The 16004-nt window shown below is 36.5% G+C and overlaps 1 protein-coding gene across 2 annotated transcripts in view; it reads left to right on the forward strand.

Moving 5' to 3' along the window:
• The window catches only part of SPATS2 (spermatogenesis associated serine rich 2), a 162278-nt gene that overhangs the window by 124897 nt on the left and 21377 nt on the right, over window positions 1–16004 (forward strand). For both annotated transcript variants that reach the window (XM_049883031.1, XM_049883030.1), the window contains 5 exons: window positions 2844–2952; window positions 4677–4726; window positions 7248–7515; window positions 10929–11108; window positions 13840–13975. In XM_049883031.1, coding sequence (XP_049738988.1) covers window positions 2844–2952; window positions 4677–4726; window positions 7248–7515; window positions 10929–11108; window positions 13840–13975 — 743 coding nt within the window. The remainder of the gene's footprint in view (window positions 1–2843; window positions 2953–4676; window positions 4727–7247; window positions 7516–10928; window positions 11109–13839; window positions 13976–16004) is intronic.

The raw sequence follows: 16004 nt of genomic DNA on the forward strand, positions 1-16004 counted from the left end.
CTTGAGCTAAAAGCACACTCATTCTTCACAAATATAATTTAATGTCTTATAACCCAGTCTGTTTTTTCTTCCATGATCTTTATCATTTTAGATTTTTTGTTTGGGTCTTTGATCCATTTTGAGTTGTTTCTCGTGCATGGGTCTTGTTTCATTTTTTTTTGAGGCTGGATATCCAGTTGTGCCAGCCCCATTTGTTAAAAAGACTATCTTTTCCCCGATTAACGGACTATGAGCCTTTGTCAAATATCAGCTGCTCATAGATGGATGAATTTATGTCTGGATTCTCAATTCTATTCCATTGGTCTATGTATCTGTTGTTGTACCAGTGTCAGGCTGTTTTGACTACTGTGGCGGTATAATAGGTTCTCAAATCAGGTACTGTGAGGCCGCCCACTTTGTTGTTCTTCAGTAATGCTTTACTTATCCGGGGCCTCTTTCCCTTCCATATGAAGTTGGTGATTTGTTTCTCTGTCTCATTAAAAAAAGCCATTGAAATTTGGATCAGGATTGCATTGTAACTGTAGATTCCTTTGGGTAGAATAAACATTTTCACAGTGTTGAGCCTTCCTATCCATGAGCAAGGTATGTTTTTCCACTTATGTAGGTATCTTTTGGTTTCTTGCAGTAGTGTCTTGTAGTTTTCTTTGTATAGGTCTTCTACATCTGTGGTTTGATTTATTCCTAAGTATTTTATCTTCTTGGGGGCTATTGTAGATGGTATTGATTTGGTGATTTCCTCTTCAAAGTTCTTTTTGTTGGTGTAGAGGAATCCAACTGATTTTTGTATCTCTATCTTGTATCCTGATACCTTGCTGAAATCTTCTATTACTACCAATAGTTTTCTTGTGGATTCTTCAGGGTTTTCTGTATATAAGATCATATCATCTGCAAATAGGGGTAGTTTTACTTCTTCCTTCCCAGTTTTGATACCCTTTATTTCTTTTTCTAGCCTAATTGCTCTGGCTAGGACCTCCTGCACAATGTTGAGTAGGAGTGGTGATGAAGGGCATCCTTGTCTGGTTCCTCTTTTCAAGGGGAATGCTTTCAGCTCTCCATTTAGGATGATGTTGGCTATTGGCTTTGTATAATAGATACCCTTTATTATGTTGAGGAATTTCCTTTGTATTCCTATCTTGCTGAGAATTTTTATTACGAATGGGTGTTGGACTTTGTCAAATGCCTTTTCTGCATCAGTTGATAAGATCATGTGGTTCTTGTCTTTTGTTTTATTTATGTGATGGATCACATTGATTGTTTTTAGGAACTGGAACTTTTGGTGAAAATAAATACATGTTTAAATCAGATAAGAAAAAGCTTTTTAATATTACATTTCGATTGGAAATGTCAGTATGAAGTCATGATTTCTAGAAAAAAAAAAAATTCTAGCTTTAACCACTGAAAGGACTTAGAAACATGACTCACCAGTAGCAATGAGCACACCTAGCTCCCAGATCTTGGCTTTTAACTACCGTTTCCCATCAAAAAGAACCAAGGTTTCTTGGAAACAGCCATTTTTACATTGTATGATAAGACAAGTAATAAAAATCATAAGAATTGGAAAAAATGCCATTATTTTTAGACAATACAATTATGTACATAGAAAATCCAAGAAAGCAACCAATTGTTAGGACTCATAAAGGTTCATCAAGATTGCTGAGTATAAGATTGATATACAAAATGAAAGCAGAATATGCAATTATTGGAAGTTACTTTTTAATCTCAAAAAATACCTTAGGAATAAATCTAACAAAATTAGCATATCTACTTTGAAGAACAATTTGACAGTATCTAATGAAGATGTAGATGTTCTACTATTCAGGAATTCTACTAGGTTTTGTATACAGTAAAGACATTCTGATAGTGTTCATAGAAGATATCTATTCACCACAGTTTTCTTTTACCGCTTACTATGTCATAAGTATTATGTTAGTCATTGGGGATTCAGCAGCAAATGACATAAGAATGTTCATTGCAACATTGTTCATAATAACCAAAAATTAGAAACAATATAAGTACCCATCAACTGAGGAATGAATAAATTGAGTATATTCATACAGTGGAAATACTATGTAGCAGTTAAAATAAATGAACATGAGATGTGTCTGTCAACATGGAAAGAATCTTAAAAACAATGTTATGTGAAAAAAAGCAAATTGAAAATAGACATGTACATTATGGTATTTTTTATGTAATGTAAAACAATACTATGTATTATTTAGAAACAGACATATATCATTCAAATACAAAAACATGTATGGAAATGACAAATACAAAATTCAGGATAGAAATCTCTGAGGTGGGAAGGAGGGACATGAGATTTACGAAGGGTTCATGGGGGCTTCAATACCATCTTTTTTTTTCCTTTAACTAGGTGTTGTATAGTGGGTGTTACGTTTTGTGTACCTGGAATAGTTTATAATAATTCAGATTATCTCTGTAAATTAACTTTATAGAGCTGTTATACAATTAAATGATATAAAGTAAAAATATTTTTAAAAACACTGTATAAAAATCTAAGTTGTTTGTGGTTCATTAAAATTTCCCCCTTCATGATAAAATGAGGAAATACTGATGTTAAATGAATACCTAATACCTAAATTATACTGCCCTTTCTTGAGATAAAATCTAGTATAAGGCTTTTGTAAGTTTTGAAATTAATTTCTCATGTGCTGTTATCACTCACCTGTTAATCATTCCCGGTGAGATGGTTGTATGTACTCCTACTGACGCTGAAGAGCCATACATACTGTTGAGAATGAAACGTCACTCTTATTCTCTGGTAGACCTCAACTGCCAGGTGACCTAATGATGTTAGAATTAAATGACCCCATCATCTTTTCCAGATAAATGCAGTTCGAGCAATAGTTCCCAATAAGAGCAACAATGAAATCATTCTCGTCTTGCAGCACTTTGATAATTGTGTGGACAAAACCGTACAAGCATTCATGGAAGGTAATCCTAGCTCAGTTTTTTTTTTTTTTTTTTTGGTAAGTTTGTTCTAATAGAGCTTGTTTCAGAATTTTATAACATTCACTTAGCAATTCAGTGTTTCACAGATGATATAGCAGACCCCATGAAAATAAAACATACTGTGACATTTTTCTTATGTAAGGTACCTCTTTCAGCCCTAGAAGCAATTCATTCATAAACTATATAGTATCTGGAATAAGAGACAAGAGAAAATTTCGTCTTTCTATTCAGAATGTTCTCTAATAATGTTTAAGAAGAAATCTTGTGGCCAGGGCATGAGAAACTTGATTGGAATTGGGTTAGATGAGAATTTAAGAGACTCGTAATGACAAAGCAGTGATTCAGTGGCCCAGCAGCAGATCACAAATATAGGGACTTGGTATTTTTTTCCAGGAACTAATACCATTTAGTTTGGCTCTGGCAAGTGACTCAAATGTGGGTTTAAGTTTCCCTTATCTGACATATAGGAGAATAGTGGGCCTAGTCAAACCTTCGAGTTTATAGAGTTGAGAAATGTTTTATGAACTTCTTTCCACATAACTTGTTTAAGGAAAACTTTACTTGAGGCCATTGCATCACTGAACAGTGACATCAGATTAGGGCTCCTTATTTCCATTTTCCTGAATTTGCCAGTATAGGATTGCAGAGTTTGAGGCAGTCCAGCCCACACAGGGCCACTTTCTCTGTCTGACACCAATTGCAAATTTGGGAGTACCCAAGACCACTCTTACGTTCAATAATTCACTAGAAGGCCTCACAGAAAGCTGTTATGCTCATGGTTATGGTTTATTATAATAAAAGCATACAGATTAAAGTCACCCAAAGGAAGAAGCATATAGGGCAGAGTCCAGGAAAAGTCCCAAATGGGGAGCTTCCATTGTCCTTTCCCTGTGGGTCATAGACACGTTACGTTCCTGGTATCGATGTGTGAAAACACACCTGGAGTATTGCCAACCAGGAAAATGTACCTGAGGCTTGGTGTCCAGAGTTTATTGGGGCTCCATGGTTGACTGCCCATCTGGCTGACCTTTAGTCTCTAGCCCCTCCAGAGGTAAAGTGTATACTGCATAGCCCAAAGCCCCCATCATAAATCACGTTGTTAGACAGTCCAGTGGCTAAGGCCCTCAGATAAACAAAGGTAAGGTACTCTTCCTAGCGATCACGTCCCAGGAAGTGAGGGCAAAGGCCAGACCTCTCTTTGGGTGAGGTTAATTCTTATTACACAGTGGTAAACAGGCCCAAACACCATAAGGTTTTTCCTCATCTTCATCTACTTTCTTTATAATGTTAGTATTTGGCTCTTGGACAGTGTAAGATGTGCAGCTTTTTCCAAAACAGTATAGCCAAGGTAGTGTGTAATCTTCGGAGGAGAGGGGATGGCACACTTGGGTAAAACCAGTTACCTTTTATTCAGTCCAAGATGTATAAATAAAAGAATCTTCAAAATGGCCATACTACATTAGTCTCTTTTTGGAAGAATTTGCGGAGGAAATTACGTGGTGTAGGGAGATCAGAATAGGAAGATACTCCAAAAGGTAGGCGTGATGTAGTTATCTTCCTTACATTAGCTCAGAGACTTGAACCTTAACGTTTCCTGTTAGGAGCTTTGGAAATCCTCCAGCAATTAGAAAATGCAGAGACACTAATTCCTGCTTGACTAGGTATATGTGGTAGGAGAGAAAATCTGCAATTGATTTCTCTTTCAGGTAGCGCCAGTGAAGTACTCAAAGAATGGACAGTAACAGGCAAGAAAAAGGTAAAAGTGAATTAAATTTAAAAGCATGATGTTTATGTTTGTATTATTCAAAATTCAGGCTCTGCCAAAATATTCGAAAGAAATGATTTATGTACACATCTTCAGGTTACTGTTAAAAAATGTCTCCTGTGACATTGATAACACAGCTGTGTCTAATATAGAGTGCCACACAATCTTTTCCATGTGATTTAAGGCAGGTACAGAATGACTTGGCCGTGGTGCGGTGGCTGAGGGTATATTAATATCAGGCAGGAGTGAAACAAGAGAACATGTCGAGGAAAGGAGAGCTCCTCTAGAGAAAGTTACCTTGACCAGTGGTTTTCAGTGTCATTCATATCATGGATCTGTTAAAACACTTCAGACAGCTGTTCTTTATTCGCTGTGATGTAGTTCCTGATGTTAATGAGCATTGACAGAAAGCGCAAAGGGGGGCTTTGCCTCTATAGCTGTTAGGTCCTTTGCGGAGTGGTCTGATGTTCCAGCTCAAGGAGGTAGAAGGCGCTTGGTCTTGGAGTCAGTCAGAACTGTATTTATACCCTGTTCCTCTACTTTCTGGCTCTGTAAACCTGGAGTATTATTCAACCGTAGTATGACTTAATTTGCTCATCTCTAAAATAGGAAAATAATACTAACAAATACAAGTACAATGCCTAACATTATTAGTTCTCATTCCCTTTTTATCCACCTAAAACCAAAATTCCTTCCCCAAAGGATACTATCTGGTCTCAGAATGCTTCCCACAACTCTACCCTAAATCTAGCCCCTTTAGGAAGTGCTCAAAGTATGGACTTTAATCAAGTTTCTCTATGAAATATATTACCATGTATATCTGTTTAAGATCTGCTTTTCCTATATTATCAGTGCTGGTGTGCTTTCTCAGTGACTCTAAATCACTTCATTAGGAGGCCCATCAGATCTTGATCAAACCAGCCTTGGCCTCAGTGGCCCTTGAGAATTTTTTCCACGGAGGACCTAATACTACTAGATTCCCCTGAAGCTCTTGTACCTCTAACTTTGAATATTTGCCTAACTTTTTCCTGCTGCTTTACCCTAACGCAGATAGCTGTGTGTGCTCTGGAGAATATCAGTTTCTTAATTTATTGGCTCAGAATTATAAGTTATTAGTGATCTAAAATAGGCACAAAGCTGGAAGGTTATGTGTGCTGGAGACACAAATTTCTTAAAATTTGGAGAAAGAAAAACAGCTTCAGTTCGGCAGTCCTGAATGCCCAAATCCAGTCCACTTAGCTGTCAGAATTAGTCCATTAAGCTGTAACTGTGAGCAGTTACTGGGGTAGTTGTTACATACATGAGAGAATGATATGAAAGCTTACCTATTTCATCTGGGAGAGGGTATTTAAGAGAAAGATAAATGAGAGCTGTGTGATTATATCTAGAGGGTGCTTCTGCTAGAGAGGGCCATAGAAGGGCCTGAGGAAAAATCAATACAGTCATATCAGTCTAGCCTAAGAAATAAAATTAATCGTTGCCCGTAGAGCTGCAGATTTATTTTTATTGTTTGTATTGGTAATACATTCACATGGTTCAAAATTCAAAAGGTTCAAAAGTTAATAACTGAAATGTCTTTATCCCATCCCTATTCCCCAGCTATTTGGTTCCCTACTCCAGAGGCAGACAGTATTACCAATTTCTTATATGTCTTCTGGGACATTGTATGCATATATAAGCAAATATGAATATATATAGTCTCTTCTTTGCCTCCTCTTTTTTTTCTGTAATAGATCTTGGAGCTTATTCAGCATCAGCATATAAAGAACTTTCCTGTTGTTTTTTTATGAATGCATTGTTATCTTGCTGTTTGGGTGTACTTGTTTAACCCTGTTATCAGCATTTTGAGTCCTTTGCCATTATTAACAATATCGCAGTGAATAACCTTGTACATATATCATTTTACATTTATGTTAGTATCACTGTAGGATAAATTCCTAGAAGTAGAATTATTGGTCAAAGGATATGTGCATTTGTAATTTTGGTAAGTATTAATAGATTGCCATAGACAGTACCAGTTTACACTCCCACTAGCGATATATAAGAATGTCTGTTTCCCCGCACGCTCAACCCCACAGTGCTATCAGACTTTTTGGCCTTTGCTAATCTAATACTGATATTGCAGTACGGTTTTAATTTATATGTCTCTTATTAGACTAAGGTTGTACTTCATTCCATTTGTTTATATTCTATACCATCTTTCTACTGAGTTAGTGTTTTGTTTGTTTTTTGTTAGAGGTCTATATATACTTAGCTCTTTGTTTGAAAATAAGTTGCACTTTTTTTTTTTACATTTTGTCATTTATCTTTTGATTTTGCCTATGGTAGTTTTTGTCAGGCAGGCATTTTTTCACATTTTTGTGTTTGAATTTATCTAATGTATAAGATTTTACACACAGTTATTTCAAGTGCATACAAGAAATCAGTAAATTGGTTGCTTTGGGTGTCTAGAGTTTACTCTTCTGGGTTGTTGGGGATCTTTTTTTCTTTTCAAATCTTTAATAACCCTTAGAACAAAAAGAAGAAAAGCAAACCAAAACCTGCAGCAGAAGCAAGTAACAGTATCCCAGATTCCAGTAAATTGGCTTCCATTCAAGAGGAACAGTCAGCACCTTCCTCAGAGAAAGGTGGTGTTAATGGTTACCACATCAATGGTGCCGTCAATGATACTGAGTCCGTGGACTCGCTCAGTGAAGGCTTGGAGACACTTTCAGTAGATGCCAGAGAATTGGAGGACCCTGAGCCTGCCACACCAGATATCCAGACACAGGATAGAACAGGTGAGTTTATTAACAGGTTTTAAAAGTTGCGTTCAGTTGAAAAATACAGAGGCCTCCTAGGTGAAAAAGCAATCAGTAAATTAAATCTAATTGATCTTTCAAGTTTTTAGTTTTCTGTAAAAGAGTCACATTTTGCTAGAAAAGTAAAATTTTCATTCCATCATCTCATATTTTAACTTTAGTCTTAAGTAGACTTGTGGAAATCTTCTGAACTCATAAAACAGAAGTACCCTTTAAAAATTTTTTTTTAATTCAGTATTTTTTAAAATTTTGTTTCCATTGTTGAAAATACAAACAGCAAAACATACACCAATTCAACCATTTCTACCTGGACAATTCAGTGACATTGATTACATTCAAGTTGTGCAACCATTCTCACCCTCCTTTTCTGAGTTGTTTCTCCCCCATTAAGATAAACTCACTGTCCCCTAAGATTCCTGTCTAACCTTTCCAGTTACTATCGATCCCATATAGATAGTTCTTAAAGGAGCATAATGCTCAGGGCAGACTTTTTTTTACTAGTTAAGCTAAGCTATTGTTTGGTTTTAATAAGACTTCAGGGGATATTTTTGGTTTAAGGTTTAAAGATTATCTCAGGCAGTAGTTTCAGGGGTTCATCCAGCCCCCATGGCTCCAGAAAATCTGGATTCCATGAGAATTTGAAATTCTGTTCTTCATTTCCTCCCATGTGATCAGGATTCTTCTCTAGAATCTTCGATCAAAATATTCAGTAATGGTAGCCGGGCGCCATCCAGTTCTTAGAGTCTCATGGCAAAGGAGACAGTTGTTTGTGGAGGCAATTAGGCACATATTCCATATCCTCCCCCTATTCCTGATTCTCCTTATTGATCTGTTGCTCCAGGCAAATAGAGACCAATTGTTGTGCCTTGGATGGCCACTTGCAAGCTTGTAAGACTCAGGCACTACACAGTGAACTAGGAGGTAGAACAGAAGCACTAAGCATGTTACTCGGCTGATTAACTTGCATGTCTCGTGAAATCATGACCCTAAACCTCCAAACCAAAGAACCACATCTCATGAGGTGTTTGTACTTGAGCAGTCTCAGCAGCTACTCTTTTTTATTTTGGTTGTTGTTATAAATATAACTATCACACAACCTTTGCCAGTTCAACTTTTTACAGATGTACAACTTGACAGCAATTAACAGTAATCAGCTGTGCAACCCTATCCTTAATGTGATTTTTCCATCACTGTTAACCTGTCTCCTGCCCCTGGAAACCACTAATTAATGTTGATCTCTGTGCATTTGCCTGTTATTGTCTTTTTATATAAGTGAGGTCATACAATACTTGTCCTTTTGTGATTGACTTGTTTCATCAGCATAATGTCTTCAGGCTCCATCTGTATTGTATCAAGACGTCATTTCTCCTACAGGTTGAGTAGTATTCCATTGTATGTATGTACCACATTTCGTTTATCCATTCATCTGTTGATGAGCATTTGGGTTGTTTCTACCTTTTGGCTATTGTGAATAGTGCCACAGTGAACATTGGTGTCCAAGTTTCTGTTTGAATCTCAACTTTCAAGTCTTTTGGTTATATAGCCAGGAGTGGAATTGCAAGGTCATATGGTAGTTCTATTTTTAGTTTTTTGAGAAACTGACACTGTTTTCCACAATGGCTGTACCATTTTGCTTGCCCACCAACAGTGGATAAGAGTTTCAATATCCCCACATTCTTGCCAAAGTTTGCTATTTTCTAGAGTTTTTTGGTTTGTTGGTTTGTTTTATCTTAACCATCCTAGTGGGAATGAAATGTTATCTCATTGTGGTTTTGATTTGCATTTCTCTAATGGCTAATGATGTTAAGCATCTTTTCGTGTGTTTGGTGGTTATTTGAATGTTGTCTTTGGTGAAATGTCTATTCAAGTCCTTTGTCCATTTTATAATTGAGTTATTTGTCTTTTTGTTGTTAAGTTGTCAAAGTTTAATGTATATATTGGTTATTAGACTCATCGGATATATAGTTTCTGAAGATATTCTCCCAGTTGGTAGCTTGTCTTTTCACTTTTTTGATAAAGTGTTTTGATGAACAAAAGTTTTTAATTTTTATGAGGTCTCATTTGTTTATTTTACCTTTTGCTGTTTGTACTTTTGTTATTATATTAGATAATCCATTGTTAAGAGCTAGGCCCAAAAGCATTGCCCCTGCATTTTCTTCTAAGAATTTTATGGTTTTGGTTTATACATTTAAGTGCTTAATCCATTTTGAATTTGTTTTGTGTATGGTGTGAGGCATGGATCCTGTTTCTTTTTTCTGCATGTGGAAATCCGGCTTTTCCAACACTGTTTATTGAAGAGACTCTTCTTTCCCCATCAAATGGACTTAGTACCCTTGTCAAAAATCAGTTGACCACAGATGTGTGGGTTTATTTCTGGATTCTTAATTCTGTTCCATTGGTTACCTTAGTATTTAGATACTACAGAAGATGAAGTTAAGATGTTAAAAAAAATGTAAACTTATTGAGAAGGAGGAGGATAGTGATATTGATATTATTATTACTACTATTCTAAGGCCCAATACAGTGAGGAATTATGTAATAATAACTATAACCTTGGCTTACATGAGAGCTAGACTTTTGGCTTTTATGGTCCCATGTTTGTTTTCTAGTAAAAAGTTAGGATTAGTGTTAGTTCTAAACCTGTGTCTTGTACAGTTTTTTGGTTTGTTTTATTAACCATTTTGTTGAGGACTGGGAAGATACTGGAATGTCTCTCTTTTAAAATAGTTTTACGAATTATTTATTTATTAATCTGATTCCCCTTGCCCTGCTGCTGCTGTATTTATAAATGCAATGCCAATTTAAGAATTATGCTGTGCTTCTTAGATGTTCTTTTATTGATCTGTTCATAAATCTTAGAGACTTAGGCTTAGAGAAAAATATTACACTTACATTGATCTCAAACAAACCCATGATAGCCATGGATTCCATCTTTTTTTTTTTTTTTTTTTGAGCTAGCTTTCCTCTCATATCCTAACTCTTTGCCCTTTCTATTCCCTGAAGCTTTTAAAACTTCCTTTCCTGGGTCAGTGCAAAACTCTCTTTTCCTCAGCATAACTTACAGAAGTTAGCCTAAGTTGGTGGTGTTGACTCTCTTCACTTCTTTGTACCAGAGTAGTGGAGAATGAGCTAGTCTATTTAGAGATAGGCTAACACAGATTCGTGTTCCTTCCTTTCTTGGTGCCTGCCCAGGGCCAACTAAGCTAGAAGTGTCTGATAGCCACACCCAGATGATTCCATTCTTTGTTCTGTTTTGTCAGGTGATTTTGTTAACAGCAGTTAAAGAGTCATGGTTTTGCCAAGAAAATTTTTACCTGTTTTGTGTATACATAAAACTGCTTGATTGATTTACCCTTAAATAGTGCTCTAAAATACTGTTCTCTCTTTGGCAGGATCCATGCTGGAAAATGGGATCTCAGATTTTGAGCCTAAGTCTTTGGCTATGCACTCAACTCAGAATTCTCAACAATCCAGGAATGCTGCCAGATCTTTCTCAAGACCCACCACAGGAGCTCAGTTTTCAATTCTGGGGATGGAAGATGTTCCACTCTCCTCCACCAACAAAAAGCTAGGTAAATCAGAGCCCCACTCTTGAGAGAAAACTAAAAATCTGTGTTTTAGCCAAAGAAGGCAAATTATCTCTTTTCCCATAGATAAGGTTTCGGAAGGGCAGTAGGTGACACTTTATCTGTTTTCCAGGCAGGGACTACCCAGTTCGGGAGACTGACAGCGGTTTAGATGGTGTGCAGTCTTGTTAGGGTGACAGGGATTCTTTTTGTGAGTTAAAGTCAAACTCTACTGGCCAGGATGACTTATCTGCCAACGTTAACCTATGTCCTTTATTTGCTTTACTGCAGTGCTTTTATGCTGTTTCCTTCGTTTTTATTTCCTGATTGACTCAACAGTAAAAAAAAACCTACCATCTTTGACATGACATTTTAAAGAAATATTTTCACTCCTCTTCACAGTTTCATGCTTTTAACTGACATCTGACAGACTCTAGCTTTAAAGTAGATTTTCTCTGAAGTAATTATTTAGTATCGACTGCTCTTAGCTCTTTGCCTTTTTAAAAAAAATGATAATCATTTAAATAAACAGTCAATAATTAAACAGAGGTAACAGCCCCTCTGAGTATTATGTATCTAAGCATGGTGGTTCACTATGCTGAATAAATGAAATATAGAAACGTAAAGGACACTTGTAACCTGTAGCTCCTTGAGTCATTTATTCCACACATGTTGAACTTTCCTTCTGTTAGCAAGACTTTTGTTTTTTACCATTCTACCATAACCCTCAGCTTGTTCCAGATCAGTAAGCCTGTGCCGCTTAATCGCTGGCTTTAATGGGATTTTCCTTACGTTAATTAGGAGCACAGTAATGGGATAGACTGTGCTATACCTACATTGTTTCTTATTTCGGAATATTCAGTCAAACAGAAGTAAAGAGGGGTGCGTAAGCATAAAGGAACCCCAATGGCGCAGTGGTTAAGCACTCAGCTGCTAGCCGAAATATTGGTAGTTAGAACCCACCAGCCACTCCACTGGAGGAAAGACCTGGCAATCTGCTCCCGTAACAATTATAGCCTAAGACACCCTATGGAGCAGTTTTACTCTGTCATAAGAGGTTGCTATGAGTCGGAATTGACTCAACAGCACACAACAACAGCATGTAGGCATAAGGCTTGAAAGCTTTTAGGTAGACTCTAAAAAATCAAGCTGAGATGAATTTAAATAAGTTAAAAATCTGTGTTGGCCAATTATAAACTTTTTAGACCCATGATTCCTCCTATATTGGTTAATTTAGAAAAGTTAATGGAACTCTTGGTAACTGGTTAAAATGTTTTAGGTAGGTAAATATATTTCATCTCTATCTGCAAAGTTGTGTGACCTACATATAATGCATCAAATTGTACTATGTAGAGAGAACTTTTTCAGTTTTGTAGTATACACGTGCCAAATTATACTCTATTAAATCCTGTCATTTAGGGAGTTTTGAAAATTTGGTAGCTGTTCAGATAGGATTTTTTAAGTCTGTTTTCTCTCTCTGTTTACTTCATTTTAGACAGTTTCTTCAAGTTATCTGGTTTTTTTTTGTTTTTTTTTCTTATAGTGCCTGATCTGCTGTTAATCACTCCCATGCAGTATATTTTTCGTTTCAGACACTGGCTTTTTTTCATCTTGAGAAGTTTGATTTGGGTCTTTTAAAAATATCTTCCATGTGTCTCCTTAAAATGCTCATGCTTTCCCTTACCTTCTTGAATATGTATGGTATCTGATTACAGTAACTGTTCTAATGCCCTTATCTGCTTAATTCTGTCATCTGTTTTCATTGATTGATTTTTCTCTTCATTATGAATCATATTTTTCTGCTTCTTTCTATGCCTGGTAATTTTTTATTGGATGTCAGACATTGTGAATTTTGCATCATTGGTTGCTATGTATTTTTGTATCTCCTTAAATATTCTTGTGCTTTGTTCTGGGACTCAGTTAAATTACTTGTAGGCTTGCTTTTAAGCTTTGTTAGGTGAGCCTTGGACACTCTTAAGTCTAGCACTAATTTGCTTGATTACTGAATTGATACCTTTCCAAGTACTCTACCTGGTGCTCCATGTGTTGTGACATTTTTCTACTCTGGCTGGTGTGAATATGAACTGTTCCAGGCTTGGGTGAACTCTGGGGATTGTCCCACCTACTCCTTCCCATGTTTTTTTCCCTGTCATGGATAGTTTCCTCACACACATGCTAATCAATATTCAAAATCTTCTGTAGATCTCTGGAACTCTCTCATCTTTAGTTTCTTCCTCTCTAGTACTCTGGCCTAAGAATTCTAGCCACCTTGGCCTCCCTGAATTCTTACTTCTGTCCTCCCAACTAAGGGAGACTGCCGACCTCCAGGCTCAGTCTGGGATTTCTCCTCCCTGCATTACTCTGTCCAGGCAGTAAGTTGGGGCAATCATAGGCCTCACTTCTTTTGCTTCCTTTTTCTCAGGGAAAAAGCACTGCCTATTGTCCATTATCTGAAAACCATTGTTTTGAATATTTTATCCATTTTTTTTGTTGTTGTTTGTTTTTTTAGTTTAAGGCAAGAGGATAGATCCTGTTCATATTACTCCATCTTGGCCAGAATACTTTTTTTTTTAATCTATGAAAATATCAGTTTTTTTGTTGCAGGGGTAGGGGATAACCATTTAGGAAACATTCTTTGCCCACACAGCATTTGTTACTTTTCATGCTTAGACATACAAATCAAATTTTCAAGTTACTTATGCTTCTTTTTCTGTTAATCTTTGGGGTTTTTTCCAAGGTTCCAATATTGAAAAATCTGTAAAAGATCTCCAGCGCTGCACAGTGTCTCTTGCACGATATCGAGTTGTAGTTAAAGAAGAGATGGATGCTTCCATTAAGAAAATGAAACAAGCTTTTGCTGAATTGCAGAGCTGGTAAGTTAAGTTGCATTTGATATCAGTAGCACAAAAATGCTCATTTATAAAGATACTCCATCATTCAGCAAGTTCTTTAATTCCCAGTTCCTAAGTACTCTACTTAGTGAGGGGAAACTTAAAAATCCTACAGTATATTTAGCTTTCTCTTCATTCTACTTTTTTTGGTCACAGTGTGGGGAAGAGTGGTACAGAGAACTCATCAAAACCAAAAAACCCATTGCTGTCAAGTTGATTCCAACTCAAAGCAACCCTATAGGACAGAGTAGAACTGCCCCATAGGGTTTCCAAGGAGCACCTGCTGGATTTGAACTACCAACCTTTTGGTTAGCAGCTGAGCTCTTAACCACTATGCCACCAGGGGTTCCAGAGAACTCACAGGGCTCTAGAAATGGGCCTGTGGTTAATATCATTTGGAAAGGGACAAATAATTACAAAAGAGATTATACACCCTTACATTAGAGGCTGTCTTTTAAACCAGGAGCTATAACAAATGACATGCTACTTTTGAACAAAATTATAAAGTAGAAAAAAATCTGTCTTTGCTTTTCTACCAACTTTTATTCTTATTTATGTAGCCTACCCCAATAACCTCTTCTGTGCCCTATTATTAAACATTGATTTGTTTTAATTTTGCATTTCTCAAACTGTCTCCTATAGAATACTTCTTAAAATATATTAATATATGTTCTTTGGAGGAAGTGAGGGTTTAATAGTTAAAGAGGCTTGAAAATACTTTTTAAATTTTTACCACAAGACTTCTCAATGCCTTTTTAATGTTAATGTACATTTTGAATCTCTAAGAGGGACCTCTACTGTGCAGTTTCTCAAATATATTTGATTATGGAATTTTTTTGTTTGTTTTTTTTTAGAGAAATATATTCTAATACTTCCTAGAACACCAAAGCTGTTTTAACTAGTAGATAATAAGGTGTTAACTGATACTTAAACTGTTACTTCTTTCTGGGAGGTATTTGTATTTTATAAGGAAATTTTTTGAAAATGGAATAGCCTTAAAGACCAAAGTAATTAAAATGATGGGAAGACAAGCGTCTGGGTTGATGTTTGGGGATTTAGGACTTTATTACTCTGCTTATTTGTAAGACCTGCCTGCATCTGAAATAAGAGAGGCAGTATCCATGAGTAAAGAGAACCTACACCACTCTTCTTCCAACCATCCATTTTCTTGCCTGTCTATGGACTGTTCGCTTATGCCGTACTCAACTAACTGTGTCTCTGTCCACGCGCTTGGCCTAGTCACTCTGTACCACAGCAGACAGGAGATGGAGGGGAGTAGGAGTAGCCTCAGTTCTTCTATTCTTGGGAATTTAATAGAGAGTGAATTAATGAAGATACAGAATAATGCCTCTAAAAAGTTGTTGACTCCTACCTTTTTAATCTGCAAAGCATAGAAGAGCCAGTAAATCATGCTAACCAAAAAGTGCTTTTAGGGTGGATAATTTATCTAGTACTCTACCCATACTTTGTCCCAAATCCCAAGTTCCACCTTTCAGGTTTTATAACTAGAAACTTTTATCTGTATAACTATCTATACTGTGTTAGTGTGTGTACAGCATCACTTTTTCTCATTTTTCCTACACACAATATTTCAGCCAGGTTACTTACTGTCTCAGAAGTTAGCATTCATATTTATTCTTCCATGTATTTGCTGATTCCACTTTCCCAGCCTGATAAACTCTCCTATACCTCTGGACTTACGTAAGTCTAACTAATTTTCCAAAATTTGCCTTAAGCTAAGCTCTAACTTCTCCTGGAAATTTTTCTAGAAAAGTGATTTGTCCTCTTTCCAGGCCTCTGGCGGCAAGTATCATTGCCATTTGGCCTGGATTATTATCATAGCAGACATTGTTGGCGTATTTGGAAAGAATAAAGATCTAAGTGTAGGTTAGCACAGCTTTGCCTTGATAAGCCTCTGGTCTCCATAATTGTTCAGCTTAATGATTACTTAGCCACAGGATCTGATTCCATTCAGAACCAGTTTGAACCAGGAAACACAGTTCCGTGAGAG

This window comes from Elephas maximus, chromosome 4 (genome assembly GCF_024166365.1).
Source record: "Elephas maximus indicus isolate mEleMax1 chromosome 4, mEleMax1 primary haplotype, whole genome shotgun sequence".
Taxonomy (NCBI): Eukaryota; Metazoa; Chordata; class Mammalia; order Proboscidea; family Elephantidae; genus Elephas; species Elephas maximus.